At 49.1% G+C, this 27,447-nt stretch overlaps 1 protein-coding gene across 10 annotated transcripts in view; it reads right to left on the bottom strand.

Moving 5' to 3' along the window:
- The window catches only part of SPRING1 (SREBF pathway regulator in golgi 1), a 95,973-nt gene that overhangs the window by 57,365 nt on the left and 11,161 nt on the right, over nucleotides 1–27,447 (bottom strand). For 6 of the 10 annotated variants that reach the window (XR_011541844.1, XM_070627173.1, XM_070627175.1 and 3 more), the window contains exons 3-4: nucleotides 26,613–26,764; nucleotides 26,110–26,223 (exon numbers count right to left, since the gene is read on the bottom strand). Coding sequence is in view for 9 of the 10 variants with exons in the window: in XM_070627173.1 (XP_070483274.1) it covers nucleotides 26,110–26,223; nucleotides 26,613–26,764 (266 nt within the window). In the remaining variant the exon portion in view is untranslated. Of the gene's footprint in view, nucleotides 1–10,724; nucleotides 11,155–16,960; nucleotides 24,019–26,109; nucleotides 26,224–26,612; nucleotides 26,765–27,447 lie in introns of those variants that run through there. The other 4 variants (XM_070627180.1, XM_070627179.1, XM_008515482.2 and 1 more) reach the window with 4 other exon arrangements.

Raw genomic sequence — 27,447 nt, 5'->3', positions numbered from 1 at the left:
CTGGGGGGTGGGGGGGGGGGGAAGAAAAGCAAAGTTTATGTATAATTGATGCAAGATGTCATTTTTTGGATCAGAGAAAAGATTTTCTGGTCTTTATCCTGCTAAAGAGACTTTCTATAAGTTTCTTTTTACAGTATAAGTGCTCAGTAATCAGAAAAGAATCCAATTCCAGATAAGCCCATGCTTTAAAACAGAATCTTGGCCACCCCCTTTTCTCCCAATAAGGGATGGATCCCAGTTCCGAACACACATTTTGGCTCTGCAACTTTCTGGAAATTCCCCTGACCCTTGTTCGCCTCAGTTTCTCCTATCTGTAAAATGGAGCCATGGTAGCTAACATTCATAAAGAGATTCAAGGACATTTAAGGCTCTTAAAGAAGCTATCAAATATCCTGGCCTTGGAATTCTCATTACAATAGCTTATTTCACCTTCAAAACCTATAGCATTAATGAGATCTGTCTAATTACATCGCAGAGAAATGGCTTGCATTTATTTCACCTGAATGTGACAGAAACTGGGGTGGTCATCTGTTAAAAATGTTCCTGTGCCCAAGAGATAGACACATAAACTCTCAGTCTTATTGGATTATCAATGAAGGTTTTGTGCATTTTTTTTTAAGGTCTAAATACCACGTGGATGATAAAAGAACAGTTCCTTTTTTGCAATATGCCCGCTGTCATGGGTTTCCAGGCAAGATATTATTTCTGATAAATAGATATGGACAATAGATAATGTCTATATTAATATCACTAAAACGTGGTCCTCTCCTGCAGCTCATCCGAGACGGGATGACTGTGTGTAGAGGCAGATGCCAGACAAGAGTCTTTCTTCTTGTGACAGTTTGAGCTCCCCTGCTGCAATTAACTTTTTCTCCCCCCCCCCTCCCCCGCTCCTCCTTCATTTCATGCAGTGTGGTGCAGAGAAAGGGGGCCTGTATTTTCCTCCTGCTGATGGAAGTTGATTAGCAGTCAGGTGGAGTGATGCTCAGGGGACAACACAGCGGATTAATTAAATCACTTCTACTGGCTAAGTGGTGACACTTTGATTTATAGCAGGGCTCACTCAACCAGACAGCGGCTTTTCTTGCATGCCGAAGGAAGACGGGCCAAACCGGCCACTGGTTGGAGGCCGAGGGCTCTGCAAACTTTAAAGATAAGCATCCTAGTCATTAAAGCAGAGGCCCTGCTGGGTTCTTCTCTCCGGGGCAGGGGGACCTGCAGGCTCCAGAGAGGATCGAGCGAGAGAGAGAGAGAGAGAGAGAGAGAGAGAGAGAGAGAGAGAGAGAGAGAGAGAAGCGGCTAAGGCAGGCTAGCCATCTAGCAAGCAGCCAGGGGATCTGCTTCAGAACATGAAGAACTCCATTACACCCCTGCAGAAAAGCAAGCTTGACACGGTTCAGCACACTTTTCTCCAGGTCTGTTTTTACCACACTGTTCGCTCGCATTGCACCTTGGCTTGCCCTAAAGACATAGCCCTGGGATGGTCCTGTCATATTGACTCAGGGGCATCTGCGACTATTTTCCTTTACAGCATGGGGTCTTCTCCACGAGGAGCCTTCAGACCAAAATGCACGCAATAGTTGTGCTTCTGGTGGTATGGGTTTATGTCATGAGCTGGATGCATCTTGGGGCTGATCCTATTTCAGTCTTTGCTTAGGCTGCTAAGAAGCTCAGAGCCGACCATACAGCCCAAACTGCAGGCCCTCACACACGCTCCTGTGTATGAACTCTTTATGGATTCATGCATAAGTCTCTCCCAACTCTCCTTTACCAGGAAAACTGCCATTTATCTTATCTTGAAATGTTTTTTGGGAAGCTGCCTCCAATTCCCTTAGATACAGTCATATAGGATTGTTGTCAAAACCCTAGACTTTACAGCATATTAAGCCAGCTCTGGTTCTCTGATAACCTTTAGCAGAGTTGGGTGCTTGGTGAGATACAAATCCCTGGGTCCTACTCTAGACTTTCTGAATCAGAATAGCTCAAGACAGGGCCCAGGAATCTTCATTTTTAACAGATTCCCCTAGGTAATCCTGGAACTCAGCAACATTCAATAATTATAGTTTCAGAGTCAGACAGCCCTAAAACCAAATCTCAGTTCCACCTAATAGCAGGTTACCTCAAGCAAGCTCCTTCATCTCCCCAGACGTCCTTTCCTCAACCATAAAATGGCCCTGGTGAGAAATGAATGAGATGCCTGCAAGTAGGTAAACAGCGAACATGGCTGCTGGGCAACCTGTAAGATTCCACAAATGGCAGACAACCCAGATGTCCATCGATGGATGAATGGATAAACAAAACGTGGTGTGTACACGCAAAGGAATATTATTCAGCTCTAAAAAGGAAGTTCTGACTCGCTACGATGTGGACGAAACTTGAGACATTATGCTAAATGACAAAAATCAGACACAAAAGGCTAAATACTGTATGATTCCACTTATATGAGGTCCCTAGAGGAGTCAAATTCATCGAGACAGAAGGTAGAACGGTGGTACCAGGGGCTGGGGTAAAGGGGATTGGGAGTTGGTATTTAATGGGGACAGAGTTTCCGTTTGGGAAGATGGAAAAGGTGTCAAGACGGATGGTGGTGATGGTTGCACAACAATGTGAATGTCCTTAACGCCACCGAACCGCACACTTAAAAACGGTTAAGATGGCAAATTCTATGTTATGTATATTTTACTACAATAAAATAAAATAAAAAATAAAAGCATACCAATACCACCATCACCAACGAACCAAATTTATTTTTGGACTCCCTCAATTTCCCACCTTGCTCCCTCAAATCCTCTACAATCAATTTAGCAACCAAGCATCTGGATGAGGTGCCGGAGGAAGGCGGACAGAGGAGGACTGGGGAAGAAGTGACAGTTTCTTGCCCTCTCATTGTTTTTTCTTAACCCAGGAGTCCAAAAAGTCCCCCAGAAGCCACAGAACGCTTATCCCAACTGCGAAGGAAGCTGAAGCAACATCAAATATTAAAAGGGGAGAGGAACCAGCATAGCTTTCCATATAAATGACTCCGCTAACATATATGAAGATCGCTTTTAGAATTCAAATATAATTATTTTTTAAAAGGCATCCTGTGTGCTGTCTCTCTCCCAACACTGACACTTCTGGGCCCTTGTCATGCTCCAGTGAGGTGCCTGTTGGCAGCCAGCCCAAAGCACTTTGTAACATGCCCTCCACATCCTAAGTGAAAACTGATCAAAGAATTGGCACCGGCAAAGACAAGACTGAAATCAGCTCTCGAAGGGGTGGGGCTGGGCTATTGTCCCTCTTTGTGGGAACAGCTGCTTAGCGGGGAATTGGAGCAGCGTGATTATAATATGCATACGGACCGCTCTGTTAACAGAAGCCGGCTCAGAGGACTCCAGGGGCCTCCACCTTGCATTTTGGCAGAGGGCTCTGCGAGGATGCTGTGTCAAACCTTTTTGAAAATGTCTCCTTGACACGGAGGGTGAGTCAGGGTGCCTGTGAATCTCATTACAGCCCCACGCCTCCCTCTGCTGCTCTCTGGCTCCCTTTCCTCAGCTGCTGCCCGGGGGTCATCCTGCCCCCAGTTTTAATCAGGACAGGGGAAATGCACAAAAGGAGCGCTGAGGTCACCTGAGTGGACCTGGGAGGCCAGCTCCTCAAGTCAGATGGGGGAGGAGCATCTGCAGATTCCCCGGGGGGCCAGTGGAGTGAGTTTCACCCAAGTTGTTATGAACGCTAATAGCCATTGAGCAATTAGTCTTCACTGCTCTTGGTGGGGGATGCATTGCAGCTCTTGTGTGGAGAAGGAAACAGGCCGTCCGGGCACTCGAAGCCCCGTGGACACACCTGACCTCTGGATCCCCGGGCCAGGGGAGGGGAGCAAACCCCACACTGGACTTTTCCACGTTTCTCCTTTGACATAACCCTCCCCATGCTAGCATCCTCCTTCAACAGAGGAGGAAACTGCGCATCAGGAAGGCTGAAGCCATTTCGCCAAGGTCTCATGGTTAGCAAGTGGCACGGCCAGGACACACCCCCCGTCTGTCTCCCTCCAAGGCCTTTGTTTTATGGGTTGGTTTTGTTTCTAATTGCACCCGCCCAAAGGAAACGGATATGTTTCTTTCTCTAGGGGGAAAAGTTGCCCTGGCCCAGTTCAGAACACTTCACTGTCCCCTCCTCCTCTGCCTGGTGGCAGCTAAAAGGCCCCCTGGCCTCCGTCACTGCAGTGACTGTGGGTAGAAGCGTGTGAGCCGGGGGAGGAGGGGAGCAGTTTTAAAATGAATATATGCATGTGTCTCTCCTGCTAATCACCGGAATGCATTTTCAGGAGAGGCGAGCAGAGGGATTAGCTGCAGGACTCCCATTAATGTGAACTTTATTTCAGTAATGAGGTGCCAAGGCATGGAACAATCACGGTGGCTAATACGGTGTAATCACAGTGATGAGATCCACATGCTGGGAAGGGAGGGCGAGGGGGTGAGAGTCAGGAGGGGGAGGCCGCGCGCTGGTGGGGACGGGTGACACAGAAGAGGCAGCAGGAGCGAAACTCCTCGACAGGAGAAGGGAGGAGGCAGGTGAAGCCCGCCGCGGGCTGAGCCGGTGACATGAGCCCCAGGTATGGAGGCAACAATAACAGCGGCTCCTCTGTGAGCACTCGCCTTGGCCAGGTCAAGCGAGGAGCATGCTCATTTCACTGAATCCTCATGACGAAACGGGGAGCTAGGTATCATCCCCATCGGACAGGTCAGTAAACTGAGTTTTAGAAACGGTAAGTAATTTGCCCAAAGTCACACAGCCGGTGGAAAAACCGCAGTTTAAGTCAGATTTGTCCTAATGGCCACACTTTACAGGACTCCACCCCCCCCCCCATTGAGGAGGGTGGAGAAATGCGCAAACAGCAGGAGCTAAAACAGTTGCGTGGGATGGAGAGAGCAGTGGCTGGGCGGGGTGAGCGCCCCCCAGGACACGCCTGTGTGCCTGAGGCTCCCCACGCCAAACCACCCCGGCCATCTGTCCATCTGCATGTCTCAGTGATGCCCGCAGAGGGAGAGGGGACGAAGGAGAGGGAGATGGCGGCCCTCATCCACCAGGTTCTAGGAAGCACCTTAGCCAGAAAGGAACTCCTCAATGCACCCACGGACGAAAGTTAGAATGTCCTCCGAACCTGCAGACCACCCCAATCCCTCAGTCTGCAAGTGCTTGCAGGCCAGGGGCAGTTCCCTCTTAACAGAGTCCCTCCTGGTGTGGTCTGCGGGCTCATCTGGCTCTGCCCCACCCCTCAGCACTTCCGGGGAGGGGCCCCGGAGTGTCCTTTAACAAGACCCCTGGCCTCGGTTTCTGCAAGTCCCTCTATACTTTAAGAACTTGCAGGAGTCCAAGACACAGCGTTTCAACATCCATAACCAGTAAAACACGCTCCGCAGGCCAGTCCTGCCCCAAATCCACGAGCCCACCGCCCCACTGGTTGTTGAGAAATTGAAAGTCATAACGTTCAACACGTTTATTGAGTGCCTACTATGCACCAAGCTCTCCTCTATGCCCTGGAAATACAGGCAGGGGTTACAACTAAGTCTACGCTTTCATAAAGCTTGCATTCATTCCAGTGAAAAGACGGACAGACCAACAGACAGGAAGTCCTATCAGAGGAAAACAAAGCCGGAGGAGGAGAGCAGTGGTTCTCAGACAGGGCGATGCTGCCCCCCAGGGGACCTTTGGGGATGTCTGGAGACATTTTTGGTTGTGGCAATTGGGTGTGGGAGGTGCCACTGTCATCTGGTGGGGAGGGGCCAGGGATGCTGCCCAACTTCCTACAATGCACAGGAGATCTCCCTTCACAAGGAGTTGTCTGGCTCCAAATGTCACTAGTGCGAGGCTGAGGACCCCTGGGCCAGAGAAGACAGAGGTGGGTTCTTCATGGTAGGGTCAAGGGGAGCCTCTGGAGAGGGATATTTGAGCAGAGACTAGAGGAGTGAAGGATGCCTGTGGGCAAGGAGACAGGTGCAGAGGCCAGGGGAGGTGGACTCAGGGCATAGCACCAGGTAGAATTGGGCATTTCAGCGGAAGTGAGATGGAGCCTGGCGATTCCCAGCAGGACAGTGAGATGCTCTCACTCACCTTCCAAAGGGTCCCTCTGGCTGCTGCATGGAGAACAGCCTGTGGGGAGCAAGGAGGATCCGGGGACCAGTTGGGAGGCTGCTGGCATCACCTAGACAGGAGATGTGGGGGCTTGGATGAGAGCAGGAAAGGCGGGATGGCAAGAAGTGGTCTGGTTCAGAACATCCTGTCAAGGTAGAGCCTTTGGGATTTGCTAATGTGTGAGACACAGAGAGGAGTCAAGAGTGAGTCTTGGAGCCCAGTTTCCCTTAGGTCCCTGCTCCAAGTGTGTCCCTGAGAAATGGGACTCCTAGTCCTACCCCTCCCCTCCACCCACTGGTTCTCGACTAGGGGCAACCGTCCCCCCAGTGGACACTTGGCAATGTCTGGGGGCATTTTTGGTTGTCACCACTGGGGTGACACCTGCTACTGGCATCTAGTCGGTAGAGGCCAGGGGGGCTGCTCAACATCCCACAGTGCACAGGACAGTGCCCCGCTTCCCACCACAAACAATGACCCGGACCCCAATGTCAGCAGTGCTGAGCCGAAGAATCCTGCCCTCCCCCTCCCCCCTGCTGCCTCCCCTCACACAGGCGTCTCCCCCACCCCTGGATAATTTAGCGGGGGCTTCATCAGAGCCTGGAGATTCCAAATCAAGGCACGTCGGTGGCTAAGGTCCATATTAACTACATCTCACTTGCTTCTGGCGGTGACACAGATCAGATGCTGCTCCTGTCGCCGCTGCCACCACATGAAACAAGAATGTTGGAGAGCAAATTCATTATCCAGCTGTTAAGAGCGACAGAGCATGCACACGTCTCTCCCGGACTGGCGTACCTGAGAGCCAGCCCGGCTGCATGATTGAGTGGCTGCCAGCCGCCTCCTCTCTGTAACCTTGACATGCCAGGGCAGGGCCTCTGGTGCACGAGCTAAAAATCCAAAAGGCAACATCGGCGGCAACAAATGGATGGGTTAATGTGTTTCGTGGCCCCGTCGCCACCAGGCTCTCATGGAAAAAACCCTCCATTTGTGGGGTTTTAATATCCCAGCTGCTAGGAATCAGATTAGGCAGAAGGAAGAAAATGTGACATCAATGCTGAGATTCGTTCACATTCAATTATGTTTGCTTAAAAACCGGTTTTTGGTCTGCAGGTTATTCTTGCTGGCTTGGACCTCGAGCAACAAATATCACACTTCCAGGTGGTATCTTTAAGGAAAGCTAATTAGGATTCTTGGCACTGGTAGCACGAAACATTTTACAATTTTCTTGAAAGCAATTTGCCAACATTAGCTAATTAAAACACCCAGCCTTCCGTTGAGGGACAATGGGAAGAGAGCAGAATCCTCATTTCTCAGCATCTGCTGTAGGGTTAAAACTCCAAATTCCTGTTGCTTCCACCTGGTTGAGGTCCTTCGCTGAAGGTGGCCTTTCATTGTGTTTAGCAACCTTCCCGGGAGCATTGAGGAAGATTCCAGCTTTTCTAAGCACTCAGTCTCTAAAAAAAGGGACAATCTAAGAAAGGAGTCTGAGCAATTAAGGCTGGTCCACTAAGCCAGAGGTCAGTAAACTACAGCCCAAAGGCTCAATCCAGCCCTCGACCCATCTGTATAAATAAAGTTTTATTGTAACACAGCCATGTCCATTTGTATACACACTGTCTACGGCTGCGCTTGAGCTACAGCAGTAGAGTTAAGCAGTTAAAACAGAGCCCATACAACATGCGAAGCTAAAAATACTTACCATCTGGCCATTTACAGAAAAAGGTTCAACCCCTGCACTAAGTCATCTCTTTCGGCATCTGCCTTAACCATGATCTTCCCCCCAGCCCTGACCCAGAGTTGTTTCATCCATCCATCTCCACGTGTCTCATGTCATCAACGGTGCTTCCAGGATTCATCACGTTAAGCCGATCACAAGAACCAGCAAACCCAGAGAGGAAAGAAAACCTTCTCCAGACTCTGACAGGGGACTCAAGGGGAGTGTTCAGCCATGAGACGTGCACATTGTCAGCAGAAGGTAGGAGAGAGCCGGAGAGACAGACTGCTTTCATCGTAAGCCAGTTCATGCCTGACGCCATGGGACCTGGTTTGAGAGGCCATGCTGAAGAGCAGGGGCGCAGGGCTGCGGCTGGATCCTGCTCCTCCACTTCCCAGCTCCTCGGTCCTGGGTAAGTCACATCACCTCTTGTGGCCGGCTTCCTTGCACGTACAGTGGGAAACATCACCCCCTTTGTAGGGTGGCTGTGTTGTATTTCATTAAGTCTTTCGAGACCCCGTTGTCAACATTGTCACACAACACTCCGTCCATCAAGAGCCAGAGAGGAGGACAGACCCTGTTTCCCAGGGTCCCCCACTCAAACCCCCATTCCCTGTTCCTAGCTCAACAGCTCTCCTCTCCCCATAGTCTCATTACGGTTACTAGCCCTAGACTTTGAATAAGCATCCCTCCACAGCACACAGGTTATTTTAAGAAAGGGAATTTGAGGGCCTGCCCCGTGGCGCAGCAGTTAAGAGCACACGTTCCGGTTCGGCGGCCTGGGGTTCATTGGTTCAGATCCCGGGTGTGGACATGGCACCGCTTGGCAAGCCATGCTGTGGCAGGTGTCCCACGTATAAAGTGGAGGAAGATGGACACGGATGTTAGCTCAGGGCCAGCCTTCCTCAGTGAAAAGAGGAGGATTGGCAGCAGATGTTAGTTCAGGGCTAATCTTCCTCAAAAAAAAAATGGGGGAATTTGAATTTACTCCCCCATGTAAAAGTGAGAATTTGGAAATGTCAAAACCCAATAAAATTTTTCTCCTTATTTCCTTTCCATGAGAATCAGAGGATCATCCCTCCCCTGCCAGTTATCCTGCACATTCCTCTCTCCCCAACCCCACCACCCAATCTGAAAATCCCATGTTCAGGAACTCATTCCCCTCTTTTGAGCGCTGCCCGCTGGGTGAGGCCTCTTCTAAATGCAGGTGGCTCAAGGAAGAGCACAGGGAGGGAGCTCACCAGGTCACCCGATGCCCAGGATTGGGAGGAGGGGTCAGGGGTCATTGATGAAGTCAATTTCACAGGGCTCCTGAGGTGTCTGATGGCAGAACCCGTGTGTCTTGGTTTGGGGATGGCAGACGTTTCCAGATACCCCCTTACATTTTCTCCCAGCCTCAGTGGCACATCCTTATCTGCCTTTAATACATTGTTTACGTGGAGTAGCTTGAAGGGTCCTTATTCATCCAGGACAAAACTGCTTTAAGACAATGTAGGAAAAACTCTGCTGTTGCCACACTCCCAGCGTCACCCTTATAATAAGGTTACCCTGCAAATCCACCCCTTAAAGTATGAGGTGGTGAAGGCAGGGCTGGGGGTAACCAGCAGACAGGAGAAATGCACCTGCCTAGAGATGCTGCCCAGGCTTGTCAGAATACATGAGAGGATGATGCGTGCATCCCACAGACTCACAAATGGCCATGTGCAGGACCAAGACCTTGCAGTGTGGAACAGAATGGGCCAAGTGGACACCTAGCTTAGAGAGGGCATGCAAACAAGGAAACCACAGACTCCCGCAACCAGCCAGGCTCTCAGCTCAGGACAAACCCTTCATTTCACATTCTGGATCCACTCAGCAACACTGCCCCCAGAAGCTTCTGAAGGCAAAAAGGTTTAATAGAAAGTCCCTTCACTAGCCTGAAAGTCAGAGTCATAGCACCTCAGGGCTGGAAGGGAGATGGAAACGGATATTTATTGAACATGGTGTGTGCAAGAAACTTATCTATTTAATCCAAAAAAAGCCTGAGCTATTTTACGAATAAGGAAACCAAGCTTCAGAGCGGTTAAGTATTAGTGTAAAACGATGCCACTAGTCAGGGGCAGAACTGGGCTTTAAGCCTGGGTCTGTCTGGCTGAGCCCAGCTCTCTGTACCAGGTTCCACTTCCTCCACAAGCATCCTAAGTACAATCCCCATCACCCACACACACCAGCCCGTTGCAAAGCTTTACTGTGCACGTTTTAAAAACAGCTTTATCAGGATTTAATTAATGTAAGATGCAAACCCATTTAAAGTATATTCTTAGTATCTTTCTTAGTATAGTCCCAATTGCACAACCATCCCCACAATCAATTTTAGAACATTTTTATCACCCCAAAAGAAACCCCATATCCATTAGCAGTCACTCCTTATGTTTACCCATTCCCTCCAGCTGTAGCAACCACCAATCTTTCTGTCTCTGTAGATTTGCTTATTCTGGACATTTCATGTAAATGGAATCATATAATATGTAGCCTTTTGTGACTGGCTTCTTTCACTTAGCGTAACATTTTCAAGGTTCATCCACATCATAGCACATGTCAGAACTTCATTCCTTTTTACGGCTGAGAAATATTCCATCGTATGGCCAGACTACACTTCGTTTGTCCATTCATCATTTGATGGGCATTTGGGTAGTTTTCCCTTTTGGCTATTGTGAATAATGCCGCTGTGAACATTCGTACACGTTTTTCTGTACAATTTTTAAAATCATACTTTTACTTGTGTTATTAAAGTCTGAAAGAAAAGTTATAAACATGTGCTCTCTCACTGAACAACATTACAAATATTTATTGACATGACTGAGGCATTTAGGACAAAGAAGCAGCTGGGTGTGGTGAAAAGAAAGTGGGTCAGGAGTCAAGACACAGAAGTTATTTATTTTTTTCAATATTCAATAAACACCTATTAAAACAGAGTGTAAGACATTAGGGACTAATGATTTCACACCCTGACTGTCCTAACTTTCATTAAAGAAAATAAAGTTGTTGCCCACGCCGTTCTAGAAAACAAAGGGCAGCCATTTATCTTTCCAGGACCTCATTCTCCTCGTCAGCAAAGTGGGGACAATACATATTCCCGGGAGGGCGGGGAGAAGCAGGTATAACGGTGCAGCCCGGAGAGTTCTGGAGTATCAGGGACTCAACAGATACAATAATATGACACAGGAAATGACTTGTACTCGATTTCCTTTCCTCACCTGGAGTAAAGTACTGGTTCCCACTCAGCGATGACATTTTTCGTCTATCAGGAGCTGCCTGTGGAACAGGAACCACTTAAGCTTCTTTGCCTTGTAGAAAACAGATTCCGTTTTAGTAAGAGATTTAATATTTAAACACCACCTCCAAAGGTGGGGAGAACTTTCAAAACAACAGGAGTAGGCCAGAATGAAAAGAATCTGCCGTGGAGAAGCGAAAGAAGGAAAAGAATGAGCAGAATCTTCAAGTTCCTGGCACTGCACTTTCCCATCTTTGCCAGAAGATGGCGACGTGGTCCCACAAGGTTGCGTTAGTGCAACCCTTGGCTTCGAAACGACAGGGAGAGGAGGCACTGAAGCCGCGCTCCCTGGAGACCTGCGCATCTTGCCAATTGCCTTGCAGAGGTCTGAGCACCACCAAACACATTCGTGGGGGAGAAAAAGAGGCACGTGCAACAACGATGTGTTTCTAGAGGCTACAGGGATCTGACGAGATTTGCAAATGGCTTGAGGTCTAATACCAGATGCTCCCAGAATAAAGATGGGGGGAGGGGTGGCATTTAAAACAAAGAACTTTATGCAAGTCAGAATCAAACAATGACCCCTTTATGTTACATCCATTCCAAAGAATATTATCATTCATTAAAAATCAAGTGGTTAGATACAACACCAAATGGACAAGCAACGAAAGAAAAGTGAGGTAAATTGACCTTCATCAAAATCAAGCTTTTATTTAAAGCTTCAAAGAACACCATCAAGAAAGTGAAATGACAACCCACAGGATGGGAGAAAGTATTTGCAAATCATATACCTGATAAGGGACTTGTGTCCAAAATATATTAAAAATTCTAACAATTCAACAATAAAAAGACAACCCAATTTAAAAATGGGCAAAGGATTAGGATGCACATCTCTCCAAAGAAGATATACAAACGGCCCCTAAGTACAGGAAGAGATGTCCAACACCATTAGCTGTGAGGGATACGCAGATCAAAACCACAGTGACATACCACTTCATAATCACTAGGATGGCTGGAATTAAAAGACAGACAATGACAAGTGTTGACGAAGACTGGAATCTCCATGCATTGCTGGTGGGAAAGCAGAATGGTACAATTGCTTTGCAAAACAGTCTGAAGTTCCTCAAAAGGTGAAACAGAGTTAACATGTGACCCAGCAATTCCACTCCTAGGTTTATACTCAAGAGAACTGAAAACATCAAAACCTGTGTACAGATGTTCACAGCAGCATTATTCACCACAGCCGAAGAGTGGAAACAACCCAAATGTCCACAAGCTGATGCACGGACAAGCAGGCATGGTCCCTCCATACAACGGAGTATCATCCAGCCGTAAAAAGGAAGCAAGCGCTGACACATGCTGCAACATGAGTGAACTTTGAAAACTGCTACGTGAAAGCAGCCTGACACAGGAGACCACAGAGTATATGATTCTATTTACATGAAAAGTCCAGACTAGGTCCATCCATAGAGACAGAGAGTAGATTAATTGTTGCCAGGGGCTGGGGGGAGGAAGAGCAGGGCGTGACTGCCCATGGGTATGGGTTTCTTTTGGGGTGATGAGAATGTTCTGGAATTAGCGGTTGTGGCTGCAGAACTTTGTGAATATACTAAAAACCACTGAGCTGTACACTTAAAAAAGGGTGAATTGTATGGTATATGAATTACCTTTCAGCTACAAAATAAATTTTTAAAAAAGAACGAAGTACTGATGCATGTTACAACTTTGGATAAACCTTGAAAACACGATCAGTGAAAGAAGCCAGTTACAAAAGACCACATAGTATACGATTCTGTTTAGGTGAAACGTTCAGAATAGGCGAATCCAGACAACAGAAAGTAGCTCCATGGTCCTCTAGGGCTGGAAGGATTGGGGGAAATGGGGGTGACTGCTAATTGGCATAGCTTCTTTCTGGGGTGATGAAAACGTTCTAAAATTGACTGTGGGGATGGTTACACAACTCTGTGAATATACTAAAACATGAATGTACACTCTAAACGGGTGAGTTGTATGGTATATGAATTATATCTCAGTAAAGCTGTTACAAAAAGAAAATGAAGTGGGAGACTATTTAACATGGAAAATCATTCTCATGACATTGCTAAGGGGGCAGGGCAGGGAACAGACCATCCCTCGGCTACCATGTGAATGGAGCCCCCTGGAGTTGTGAAGCCAAATGTGGGACTTCACCCACCTCCATGGATCTGCATTCCCGGGGGGCAGGGACCCGGCTACCCAGCTCCACGGCCAGCCTGGCACGCATTCCACTTTCTCAGCCCGGTGATCTCCAAGCCATACTTCAAAGGCCCATTCAAGGGCCTTCATTTGGTTACAAAATGGTAAAAATATAATAGGACTGCGATTTTCTTTTTCATTAAATATATTAATATACGTGTGTGTGTATGAAAGTAGATGCACACCAAAGAATAGTGGTTATCTACAGATGGAAGGATTAAGAAAGCTTGTCTGGTCTTCTTTCTATTGTCTAATTTTCTATAATGCAGTGTAGTGTATCACTCTGTAATTAGAAAATGATTACAAAAATTAGAAAAAATGCATACATGTGTATTTAAAACATGTCATTTTACTCTGTAAGTCTCCCCTGCCTGCCTCACACACAAACACTCCTCTATCCTCACATTCATAGTCCTGTGTGACAAGTAGTGACGTAATTGCCTGTGTCCCCAACAGACTTTGTATTATCTGAAAGCAGAGACCACTTCTAACTCACCATTCTATCCAACACCCAAAAATGCCTGCTCTTGGCATGGTCCATACACACACAGTATACATCACTAAGTATGAGTCAGTGTCCTCTGTCCTAAAGCCCATATGAAAATTTTATTCTAGACTTTGCATCCTTTCAGGAAAGAGCAGTATAATGCCATGAATGCTTTGCATTAACATGACGGATTATTTCCCTTTTTGCCCTTGCTGCCAAGAAACTCAATCGCATCAACTGTATTGCTGTCTTACAACTGCATGTCTGCATTCTATTTTAAATTGGTTCTAATTTAATTTCCGTTTTACTAATCAGTATTGTACATAAATATGTGGAGTTTTCTCAAATCCTTTTGAAAACAAACAAGCTATCCTAGTGTGGGCCTGTGAACAAGGTGGGAATAAATGAATGGTGTCTGCACAGCTCAAGCATAAAAGGTTTTCTTTGGAAACTCAAAGTGACAGCTTATCCTAAGGGGATGGCAGCATCAATACCTAAGGACGCTCAGGTTCCACATTCCCAAAACCAGAGGCCCAGGGTCAGCTTGACCTTAAACTCCAGAGGGCCACCTTGCAGTTCCGCAGGCTCCCAGCCACCAGCACAGACCCGGGCACGCAGCAGCGCTTAGTGAATACCGGCGGGCGAGGGCCTGGGGCTGGTCAGTCAGCCACCCCCACCCAAGGGGGAACAGGGTTTAACCCAGAGTTTCTCCACCCGGCGCTGCTGACACTGGGGCCGATAACCCATTGCGGGGGGGCTGTCCTTGCGCTACGGATGTTGAGCCGCATGCCCAGCCCCTACGGGAGGCCAGCAGCTCCTCTACAGACACACTTCGTGACATTCAAAAATGTCTTCCGACATCAGCAAGTGTTCCCTGGGGGCATGGTCTCCCTCCAGTTAAATACAGCTGGTCTAAACCAGCGCTCCCAGGTCCTAGGAGCCACCCACTGGCACCCTGGCACGCCACAGCGGGAAGGGCCATTACGAATGGCCGCGCGTGCACTTGCACAGACGGGCGACCAGGAGGGGATAAGAGACACGGGAACTGGAAGGAGCGCCCCACGTGCAGCTCAGCCCCAAGGTTCTCCCCACCCGTGCTTTCCTTTGGCTTTGCCTATCAGCTCCGCACTCACTTCCTTCGAGTGCTGCGTTAGTCAGCACGGCTGCCGTAACAAATACCACAGGCGGGGGCTTAAACGAGAGGATGTATTTGCCCAGCGTTCTGGGCGCCAGGCGTCGGCAGGGTTGGTTTCTCCCCAGGCCTCTCCCTGGCTTGCAGAGAGCCACCTTCTTGAGCCCTGGTGTCTTTCCCCCTTCCTTTTTTTCCTTTTTTGAGGAAGATTAGCCCTGAGCTAACATCTGCTGCCAATCCTCCTCTTTTTGCTGAGGAAGACTGGCCCTGAGCTAACATCTGTGCCCATCTTCCTCTACTTTATACGTGGGACACCTACCACAGCATGGCTTGATAAGTGGTGCCATGTCCACACCTAGGATCCAAACTGGTGAACCCCGGGCCGCCGAAGCAGAACATGCGCACTAACCACTGCACCTCCAGGCCGGCCCCTCTGCCCCTTCTCCTAAGAACACAGTCTTATTGGATTAGAACCCACCCTGAGGGCCAGGACCAGCAGTGAGAAGGTGAAACATGTTGCTTAAATCAAGGATGACCCAAACCCAAGGCCAAACAGCAAACCGCAGAGCAAATGCAACCCAGGGCCCGCGCAGGGGCCTCCTCCTCAGCGCTCAGAGCCTGGCGCAGCACTTACGACATCCTCAGGGCTCAAAGGCCATGTCCAAGAGCAAGAAGGATCTGGTTCAGTCACTACCCTGGTTTCAACTAAGATGGCACGTCCCCAGGCAAAGTACTCATCTCTGAGTTTGTTTCTTTAAAACGAGGATAAAAAGACCTACCTACCTCGTAAGGGTGGTTGTTAGGATTAGATAAGCGTCGGAAATGATTGGAAGACCATCGCTGTTATCACTATGTACGGAAGCCACGCGCTGCCCACCCGGCCTGCCTGCACCTTTGCAGGTCTGAAGTTTGCGTGCAGCTCCACCATCTAATGGTATAACCTGGAGCAAAACCTAACGTGAGCATCAGACCTTCCTCCATAAGATGAGAGGGAAAGATCATCTGCCTCAGAAGGCAGAGCAGCTGGCGCATACACAGAACGGTGCATTGGAAGCACTTTGCGAGTGTTTTCCTCGTCTGAGTAAGAATGGTCAAGAGACCTGTCCTGCTTCTTGTCTTGGCGGACGGGAGAGGAAGAAAGGGGTGGCCACGGCACTCCCTTCAGCAGCAGCAGCAGACCAAAGGCTACTTTCCTGAGTCCCTGTGCACACAAAATCGACAAGACGCGGGACAGAGTCCTGATTGGTCCTCACCAGCAGGTGGTTGTTTCCCCATCCACAGAACAGCTTCATTGTTTTAGGAGAGGGAGTCCACGCAGGCACGGGGCCCACTCTCTTAACAAGGATTGTGCTAAAGACAGAAAACCTATGCAATTGGTGCCACCAAGTGGCACGGAAAGCAATTGTTGGTGTTTGTACCACCAGCACCTCATTCTTCTCTCCTCTCCCATTCCTCTCCTCTCCACCTCTCCATCTTCTCGTCTCCTTCTTGGAAATAGCGCCCACGAGCATCGCTTAACTAGGCGGCTGTCCTTGGAGGTCTGAAAAGGCTGAAGTGGGAAGACAGGGCTTTGAGAGCACATCTGCCTGCCTCCACAGTTCTCCCTGTGCTAAATCAGGTCAATGAGCTCATCTGTGTCAAATGAACGAGCCCAGCCGACGGCTAAGCTGCTGCGAGACTATTTATCTCCGGCTTCCAAGTTGGTACTTGGCGGGCTGCAGACAAAGCTCGGGAAGGGTAGAGATGTCAGGGACTGAGCCCCAGGACGCGCCCTGAATTGCTGCCAGGATCCAAACCTCCCCGGACAAACTGAATCCAGCACATGAGGGGGACTCCAGGGCTGTGAGACTCTGGGGGAGGCGCACAGAAGATTCCAGCTCCAAAACAGTGCCCACCAGAGGGCCCTGTTATAAAAGAGCTTCCACCCTAACCTGGCTTTACCTTAGAAACTGGAGGATACAAGTAAAAAGCACTTTAAATTAATTAATTAGCTATAATTGGATTAAATCAATCTAACAGGAACTATTTATTTTAAAATAACATGTACACCAAGATTCTACCTTTATTTACATACTAACACAAAATACATGTTTATGTACAAAAAACAGGCAAAACTTTACATCAAAACTTTAATTAGTGGTCACCTTTGGGGGATGGGAATCTAATTTGGCACAATTTAATTTCTTTGTAATTTCCTACATTTTAAGGTTTCTGCCTTGTAATCACACAAGAATTTAAAGGAAAACCTTTTACTGAGCCATGACTACAGAAGCCCTTATTAGGAATTCCAAGACGCTCAGGGTATCTCAGGTTAAGCACACCTAAATAATTCAGCATTGTATCAAGGTACAGCTACATAGCACGGGTCTGTGCTTCCTGCCAAAAGGCAACTGTTTGTATGATGGAAAACACAGCAGCTGTTTTCACAGGTGCAGAGCAGCAATACAAGATGAGTTGGTCCCAGCAGAGAACATGGCGTCTATGTAACACTTGAGGAGGAAGAGGCAGAAAACGGTTAGCCCCGGTTGAAATCTTCCTGAGAGAACGGGGAAGCCCGAGTTTGAAGACAACGGGCTCCAGATGGCTGCACCCCACTCACCTGTGAGGCTCACAGGCCAGGACCACGCGGCTGGGAGACACCGGCTCTGGTCTTGCTTCCACACGTGGCAGGATCTTAGCCACAAAAATCAGAGTTTGAGATCTGCAAGATGCCTTAGGGATCACTCTCATCTCACAAATGAGGAAACCAAAACCACAGGTTAATTAACTCAAGGTCATTAGTGCCTGTGCTCTTGTCAATAAAATTAGAATGCTACTCACATACTTCATACCACTGCTGTTACACACACACACGCACACACACACACACGCCCCTCCTCAGTAATAGCGAGGCGTGGCCAACATGGTCTGAAATCTTGAATTTCACTGATAATGGTGATTTCTTATCTAGTCAACACTTTTGATTTTGTGATAACCTGGATGCAAGCTGACCAGAGCTTGCCTACTTGACACAAAACACTTATGAATTAATAAAGTCCCAAGACGGAGGGCACTACTCTACCCTATCACGAACCCCGAAACCGCCCACTTACAAACCACGCGTTTCTAGCAGCGACATTTTGCTCCCTCTGGGTCCACAGAATGTGCAGCCCCGAGACACAAAAACACTGGACCCTGGTTCAAATATTTGACTAATTCACTGCTTTGCCCGTTGGTTGCAACCGGCCAGCTGTTTCGTTTCTTTTTTATAACACTAAAGGCTGTCCTTTCACTTTAGAGAGTCCAGCAGTTCCGCTCTAACGTCACACAGGAATCAGGTCGCCCGCACAAAGATAAGGACGAGGTTCTCCTGGGGCAGGAAGCTGGCCCCCCGAACCTGGCCCACACTGTCCTCCCTGCTCGCAGCCCACCGCTAGAGCCAACCGCTCCCCTGCCCGTCCGAGAAAGCAGACCAGACAAGGGACGTTGCAGACACGTGACTAAACGAAAACAGGGATGCCAGTCCCCAAAACTGTACTCACACCACGACAGCAAACTGTGCAAGAGAAACCCAGCCGGGGAAAGGCCCTGGAAGGCAGGGCAGTGCTATGCTGCAGCCAGGGAGAGCACCGCGTGGGAAAGGCGTCTCGACCCGCCGGCTCCTCTCTTTAATTACTCCTATTTATTTACGTGGCAGCTCTTCAGAGCAGAATGACCAGTTTCCAAATGGAATCTGTGGTGATACCTTACTGCCACCCCCCCAAGTCCCTCCATGCAGAGCTGCTGTGGGGGACTGAGAGAGCAGAGCCGCCTGGAGGGGGGGCTGTTTCTAAGCCTGCAGGTCCTCCTGTAGCCGGAGGGTGTGTGCACCCGGGTCACGTTAGTGCCCGAAGGACGCGCGGCCGGGTAATAATGTTCCTGGAGCAGCACTGCGCTGCCGGAGCCCTGCGAGGAAGCAGCAGGTCCCAGGGATCCCAGGGTAATTGAATCAGCAGCACTTCGGCACGGCAGAGAGCGAGGGCAGGCAAATAATGAAGTCAGCTCGCAGCTCCTGGAGCTCTTCTGTGCAACCTTCGGGGGAATGTGACCCAGAGCAGGCTCTCTCTGCCTCCGCCCTGCTGACCTGGGGAGCGGGTAGCTGTGGGGGGCCTGTCCCGGGCACCGCAGGATGCTCAGCAGCATCCTGGCCTCCACCCGCTAGATGCACAGCCTTCCTCCAGTTGAGAAAAAACTGTCACCAGACACCGCCAAATGTCCCCTGCGGGCAAAACTGCCCCCATTGGCTGCCCCAGATCAACTGGAAAAGTCAAGTTTGTTAAGAAGCACTACTTGCTTCTGAGTAGTACAGGCGTGAGAAAGAAACGGGGTTTAAGGCTTCCTTCATTTAAAAATGCTCTGTAAGAAAAAGACAACAGTCTAGAGGTTAAGATTCGGTGCTCTCACTGCTGCAGCCTGGGTTCGTTTCCCAGTCAGGGAACCACACCACACATCGGGCGGTCGTCATACTGTGGCGGCCACACGTTGCTGTGATGCTGAAAGCTGTGCCACCAGTATTTCACATAGCAGCAGGGTCGCCCATGGTGGACAGGTCTCAGTGGAGCTTCCAGACTAAGAGAGACTAGGAAGAAGGACCTGGCCACTCACTTCCGAAAAAACTGGCCATGACAACCCTGTGAATGGCAGTGAAGCAGTGATATTGTACCAGAAGGTGAGAGGATGGCACAAAAAGACTAGGGTTCTGCTCTGCTGTCCACGGGGTGGCCAGGAGTTGGAATCCACTTGATGGCACCAGCAAGAAAAAGACAGAAAAATTGGCCAAGGTCACAAAGAGGCAGTTTACCACATTTGAACAATAAATGGCCAACCAAAATATGGAAAAGGGTTCACCTCACTAGAAATTAAATAAATACAAACTAGAACATTCAGATCCACTAGCAAATAGTTAAAAAATGCTAACACAGGGTTCTCAGGGATAGGACAAGAAAGACATTCCCACACACTGTAGGTGAGAGTATAAATTGATGAGTACAGTTATCAGATATACAAACGTGTATGTAAAAGCATAGCATCAATATATTATTTGTAGTATTAAAAAAGGTAATGAACTAAATGTCCTCAGCAGGGGCTGAGTAACATTCCTGCATATCCATGAAATTGATACCACCTCTCACAAAAAATTATTCTATAGGCCTATGTGTAACCCAGAAGGATATCCACTAGAGAGCTGTTTTCAAGAGGAAATAATGCCCTCACTTCTGCCCAGAAGTCACGAGGGAAGAGCAGAAATACTGGGGCTGACCTCTAGGTTGTGTGACTTTAGGTTATTATTTCTTTCACCTTTACATATTTCTGAATTATCTAAAATTTGTTATCTTTAGCAAGAGTTCTTTTAAAATTGGTAATAAAAATAGCAGGAGCTCTGTAACTGCCACCCTTCCCACCCAAGGGGCCCACAGATCCCCACGTGCCGATGACCTGCCACCACTGCCCCACTGGGCTGCAGACCGGACCTGGCTCCCACTGACACCTCATGACCACGCTCTCAGAGGCAGACAGGATCCCAGTTTACAGACCGAGGGCCTGAGACTCAGGAGAGGAGGGTGCCCAGGCCACACCGTGAGTAAGCAGTAGTTACTGACCACAACTGTGAGGCAGAATTCTCTCCTGCACGTTTACAACTTCTCTGTAAATCCCAACGATGGGAAAAGCTTTGCCTGGAATCTTGCAAACTGTGCAAGTCTTCCCCACCTCCCTCTGTAGCCACACCAACCGAGGCTTCCCCGGAGGCCCTCCAGGGATCTCTCAGGAGCAGGCTGAACGCGGCCACCCCTGTCCTCAGACCCTACCTTCCGCTTCCCAAGAGCTGCTGCCCTCACCCTTCAGTGCCAGCTGCAGCACCCCGGGTCTAGGGCCACCCCGAGTCCCAGGCGGGCAGAGGCAGGCCGCCCCCTGTGCACACGTCTGTCTTCACGTCCTTTCCCCTACTCTACTGTATGTTTCTTTCCCTGTGAGGATGTGACTTATTTTCATTGCCAGCAACAAGCATGGCAAGTAAGATTCAGAACTGGCGGAAATGCTGAAAACTATCCAATTACCTTTAGCCCCAAACACTTGGTATTTAGTAAGTTCTTTCCAACCTAAAGGTGTGTTTGTCTCTTCTTCGATCTTTACCTAAAATCCAACACATATCATGCACTTTGCTAGGCTCCAGGCATACAAAACTAAGACAAGGTCCCTAATTCTAGAAACTCTCGGTGGAAGGAACCAGAAACAAACCAGAGGGTTGGGGGAGCAGGGAGGGGTCCTGGGCTGGAAGGCTGGGGCGGACGGACGCTGTTCCAGGTCCTTCAGTGTCTTCATCATGTATCGACAGCCTTATGAGTTTCCATAACAGTGGGCATGCCCCTAACGGATTCAGTACAAAAAAATATTCCAGGGCCAAATGAAAATGACCTTTCGATCATTGACCCAATTTGGCTATTTATGCCACCTCTCCCCTCCTCTGGCCTGGACAACTGAAATCTGTATGCTCTCAGGGGGATGTTTATGGATGAGCCAGCGCTGGAGCTGGCGAGGCAGTGGGACAGACAGTGGGCCCGGAGCCCTGGAGGCACGCATGGAGCTCTTGTTTCAGTTCTGTCGTGAAATCGCAGCGGACACTCTGCGAAGTCACTTCACCTCTCACTATTTCCTCATCTATGAGGTGGGAACACAAGCGAGCTTACTTCTCTCTCACTTGGTTGTAGATTCTGTTTGTGAAGGTGTTGAAAACGCAAAGTGTGCTAGTCAATAGTCACACACAAAGAGGCACAGGCTGACCGTGGCCATAAACTGTTTTCACATTAAAACTATGTTATATTGCTCAAGAGTTCAAATAAGCTCAAGGAGAAGCTGATAGCGGTGACGACCAACAGAAGGCAGATTCACGTACCAGACTGAGTTGCCAAAAAGATGGTAAATCAGCCAGACGTGTGTATGTCTTCCTCATACAAAGGCTGATTGAGCACCAGCAAACATGTAGAATCTGCAAAGTCCAATGCAATCTGAACAGATTTCTTGGGATCTGACATTAAAAAGCAATTGCCAGGGGCCTGCCCAGTGGCGTAGCGGTTAAGTTCGCGCACTCCGCTTTGGCAGCCCGGGGTTTGCAGGTTCAGATCCCAGGCGCAGACCTATGCACTGCTCATCAGCCATGCTGTGGTGACATCCCACATACAAAAAATAAAGGAAGATGGGCACAGATGTTAGCTCAGGGCCAATCTTCCTCACTGAAAAAAAAAACAATTGCCAGGTAGTTTACCCTCTGACAAAGCTTGTTTAGGGGGACACCTACTCTGGGAAGTACAAGAAGTAATAGGAGGAAGTTAAGGGAAATTACTGCCACATGCTGCAGAGACACACTGGAAGGCAAACACAGCCCAAAGAAAGGGCTCCACTGGAAAAAACGTTGAAAGCAGACTGTACAACTAGTGCCATGCTTCAAGATCAATAAAACTTGAACAATGAAAAAAATGAAAAAGACCTTGCCCGACCCCAGGGTTAGTGAGGGATGCCAGGAAAGAGCTGTGCATTAACACGACTCCTGAGAGCAGAGAGCAGTACTACTCAAGGGGCATGATGTCTTGATGTGAGGACCAAGGACCCTCGGCCTTGAGCAGAAATGGAGTGTTATACTAGAGACATGGGAGTGGCTCGAGCATGAGCACAGCCTCCTGTGCGTCCAGCGCTCACAGACTCATCCCGCTGATGGGAGATGAAGTCTCTCACAGAACCCTGATTTCTTTTTTTTTTTAGATTTTTTTCTTAAAGATTGGCACCTGAGCTAACATCTGTTGTCAATCTTTTTTTTTTCTTCTCCCCAAAGCCCCCTAGTACCTAGTTGTATTTTCTAGTTGTAAGTCCTAGTTCTTCTATGTGGTACGCCACCTCAGCATGGCCTGATGAGCAGTGCTGGGTCTGCGCCCAGGATGTGAACTAGCGAAACCCTGGGCCGCCAATGCAGAGCACGGGGCCAGCCCCTGGGTTTCCTCTTTCTTTTTCTTCGCAAATCACAGGGAAACGGAACTCTGTACCTGCTACATCTCCCACAGCTGGAAGCTCTAAGAACGACTGCTGACAGCCAGCCGCCGTTTCCATTTAGGAATCGCTGTAACACCTGGCTTCCACAGCAGGACAGGAGAGGAGGCCGCGGAGACTCCCGAGCCGCACCGCAGCAAGGCTGCGCACACCACAGTCATCTCCACGCCGCACAGGAGACAAGAACAGACTCCTCTGGGACACAAGCCAGAATTTCCGGTTAAAACGGTGCTCGCACATTGATATACAATATACAAAATACCACTAGGAAAAACCTGAGGGCATGTGGTGCCAGCTGCTGGGAAGTGGGCACAGGATTAGAGTAGAATAATATCTCTGAGTTTTTAGACAATTTTAGACGTCAAGATATGGTGTTCAGGGCCTACTCCTGAAGATGCTGCTAAACAAAGCCAAAAATAAGTACCCTGAGAGACAAAGCACGTTCTAAGAGGCCAAACATTCTATCTGGGTGAGGGGATGACTTCACTCAGGAAGCTCATGAACACAGAAAACAGCGACAGCAACAGTAATTTCCTTGAATATATTCAACGTTCAAGGCCAGGCCTTTTCCTGTACAAAACATCGTAATTCTGCCACTACTCCAGAGAAATCCAATAAATAATTTTACAGCGAGGGCCGACGAGACCTGATGCCCCCAGGTCCCAGGCAGCTGCAGCAGCCAAGGCCTGGAGCGCCGACACCTCCGCCGCCCGCCTGCAGTTCTGTCTTCTTCAGCCGGCGTTTCCAACTGCTTCGGCGGACAGCCCCGTCTGGAGACGCCCGCGGTGAAGGAAGCCAAGAGGACAACACAAGAAGAGGGCAGAGCCAAAGGCTCCACGCGGCACCGCTCTCCTCTTCCCACCGACGGTGACCGCCGGGGCCAGCTCAGGCTCCAGGTCCCTCAGCGGCGACTCCTGGCCCACGAGGCAGGTCTTCTGCACCCCTCAGGCGGGCAAGAGCTCGGGGGGGCTCTCCCCGTAGCAATACTTCGCTATGGGATCCCTATAGGTGTTCTCGTGCTGCACGCTCTGTGGGCAAAGGGAAGAGAAGAGCCCGTGAGCGAGCGGTCCCACGCCCCCCTCTAGAACAGCCCGAGCCAAAGCAGGCTGCTGTCAGACACCTCCCGCAGGAGCCTGGCGAGCCCAGCTCCAAACGGCGCTCAAGGCTCCAAGGCACTTTCTGGAACAAAGGCGGGTGCACAGAATGCCAATGAACAAGAAACGGACATAACACCATGCGTGACTGTTTCTTTTTGTGGACACCAGTGAGTTTTTTTTAACAACCTAGCTGTGACCTGGGCAACTGAAAACAATTAATTTTTCTCAAATGATTTTAAGTTGGATTAAGATCCAATGGGCATTTATGCCCCGACCCTGTGCTTCAGAGAAATTCCGTTCCTGCTACCGAACCCTGCAGAGATGAAGGAGAGCCACCTCAAGTCACCTTCATCAAGTTGTCTGTACCTACAGGTTTGGCACACGAGCCAAGGCCCACACCACCACACAAGCCTCACTTGGATCAGCAAATTGGAAGTCCGATTTAAAACAGACAACCCTCTGATGGCTAATTTTTCAGCAATTTGTTTTCATACAAGCAACTTGAGTTTTTGGCTAGTCTAGAGTTCATTAACTGGCCCAAGAGCAATGCTCAACATCTAAATTGTAAGTATTATCCAATTTATAAACAGCCCAATCTTCTCTTTCTTGGGATACTGCTATCAAAACAAGCAGACAACTGGGAAATCTCTCTTTACAATAAAAAGCCCAAGTCAGAAAGTTCAGCATCTTCACTGAAAACTGGCAATAACTCCTGGTATTACCAGTTAAGGAGAGAAAATACTTCGCCCTTCCTAGCATTTCTGAGAACAGAGTGCATCTGATCAGCATGAGTCGCGTGCACAGCCTTCCTCCACGTTCCCTCTAAAGCCCATGCAAGTGGGAAGCTCTTCCAGCAAAACAAGACCACCAGGAATTTCCTCATCATCTCAAGTGCTCACTGTAATCCCTGAAACATCTACCCCGTGATGCTGAGCGCTCTGAGAGCAGACCAGAGACATAAAAACCAGCACGAATCCAAAGGTGGACTACAGAAACCCGGCAAGGGTCCGAGAGTGCCAGAGAAGGCGAGTGAGTCCATTATCTCAGATGAAGTCAGTACCGTCCTGGAGGCCCCGTGGCTAGAAGCCAGAAGCAGCGTGCTTGTATAGTCAGTGCGCCTGGGGATTTCGGAGAGCTCCGCCAACTGCCGACCACCGACGCCGAGGGCCGAGGGCCGAGGGCACGGGCGATGGGAAGGCCGAAGGCTCTCGGGTGCTCTCAGAGCAGGGGCAGCGCCGAGCACCCAAGAGCAAAGCACTCAATGACAGCACGCCAGTAAGTACTGAGTATTGACGACCTAGTTATTCATGTTTTTTGTTTTTTGTTTTAAGATTTTCTTTTTCCTTTTTCTCCCCAAAGCCCCCCAGTACATAGTTGTGTATTCTTCGTTGTGGGTCCTTCTAGTTGTGGCATGGGGGACGCTGCCTCAGCGTGGCTTAATGAGCAGTGCCATGTCCGCACCCAGGATTCGAACCAACAAAACACTGGGCCGCCTACAGCGGAGCGCGCGAACTTAACCACTCGGCCACAGGGCCAGCCCCAGGTTATTCATGTTTTTAAACACCCACGGCCCCATCCCCTTGAATCCTAAAATAAACCATGACTCTGTCCCAGAGCAAATGACTCCATACTCTAACTGAGCGGTTGCTGGAAAGCCTGAGTCAAATTTCAGTCAAAGAGAGCAGGAGAGAATTTCTCTCAGGAACTGGACTATCAGGACTCCACCCAGACTTAAGAATAATTTTAAGCTTCCACTTAAAGTGCAGACATGCCGAACAGAGAGGAGAGATGCAAGCTGAGGAGACCCTGATTTGATACAAATATTCTACTTCCCTAACTCGTATAAATCTCCCAGTGGCAGTCTAACTCTATCACTGCACCAAAGCAAGCTCTCCACGACTTCACGGACTCTCCTCGCCACCAGCACCCCACCAAAAGGCCCCCAGGGCATGTTTTCGAGTTTGCTTCTAGCCCCAGACTCCCACCCGCCACCCTCCAGTTAGAGCCACCACAGCTTCTGACCTGGGATGAGGTCCTGCACTTAGCCAAACACAATTCAAAGTGGTCTTCGACTGCCATGAAGAGGTTCTGGAACGCCACAGCTGCCCGGTTGAGGAAGCGCTCCAGGAGAAGTTGCTATGGAAATAAAAGTTAATACCTGTCATAAATTCCAGACTCAGCAGCACAAGGTAACCTTGGATAGTTCTCCTAAACTAAGACCCTGCTGATGCCGGGCAGGGAGGGGAGAGTTCAGGCGAGCACGCGCTGGTATGCTGCTCATCAATATCTGCTTCGCAAGACAAAGGTGCATTCTGCAAAAGAACCATTCAAGCAACCGGGACCCACCTCCTTTCCCCACAGACAAACACTACTTCCCAGGAGCAATTTCTGACATCTACAACATTCCCTTCTAAGTTCCCTTCTAAGTTCTATTTTCAAAGGAATCTCACATGAAAAATCCAAAGCTCGTCATAAAATAAAGGCAGAAAGGAGAAAGGAGACGCAGAGCACGGAGCCCGCCCTACCTTGCTGGGCTGCAGGCAGCAGGAGACACAGTGCTCGTAGGCGCTGCAGCAGCCGCTGGACAGGCAGCCGTCGCAGCTGTACTGCCTGGTGCTGGGGACGCGGACATCACAGCAGCCGTTCACCAGCAAGTCCCTCCTTTCACACACGTATCCTGAAAGGCAGAGACTGACCTGAGTGTAAAACCAGCAGGCTTCCCGACCAGGTGACCACAAAGAGCAAGGAAAGTAGCAGGCAAAGACATGGAGACAGAGTCTGCAGCCCGGGGCCTCCTAAGCTCCAGAGAGCCGGAAGTCAGACACAGTGTGATGAGGGCTGCTTCCCACGTGCGGGAGTTCACAGGCAACATGGACTCCCATATTACAAGGGGGCCGCACATCCCAATCCATCTAAAACGGGCTGTCAGTCTGCCGTCCTGTACTTGATTCCATCAGCACACAAAGTCCCGCCGATGTTCTCCTGTGCTAACCGAAGGAGGCCATGCTTTCATCGATGCCTGAAGAAAAATGCCATTCTTTTTCAAACAAAAATCTGAAAACAGGGAAAACCAAGGTATTCGTTCCAGAAAGTGAGATCCTTCTAGATAAAAAACAAACAAAAAAATCCCCACTCTTTACAAATATCTTTTAATGCTTGCCATTTATTAGTAGTTTGGAGGATTTTTTTAAACAGTAGTCACACTTAATCTCTATAAATTGATTTAGCCTGTTTCTAAGTTCACACGCCAGGGATTCAGTTACCCCTCAGCATCAGGGAATGTGAGTTCTCTGCTAGCCAAGGGAAAAAAGTCCTCCTAATTCCCTCCACTCCTCATAAATCCCATCGTCTATACACACA

Source organism: Equus przewalskii, chromosome 7, assembly GCF_037783145.1.
Source record: "Equus przewalskii isolate Varuska chromosome 7, EquPr2, whole genome shotgun sequence".
Classification (NCBI taxonomy): Eukaryota; Metazoa; Chordata; class Mammalia; order Perissodactyla; family Equidae; genus Equus; species Equus przewalskii.
Note: the sequence above shows the minus strand (reverse complement) of the source record. Positions and strands in the feature narration are given on the sequence as shown.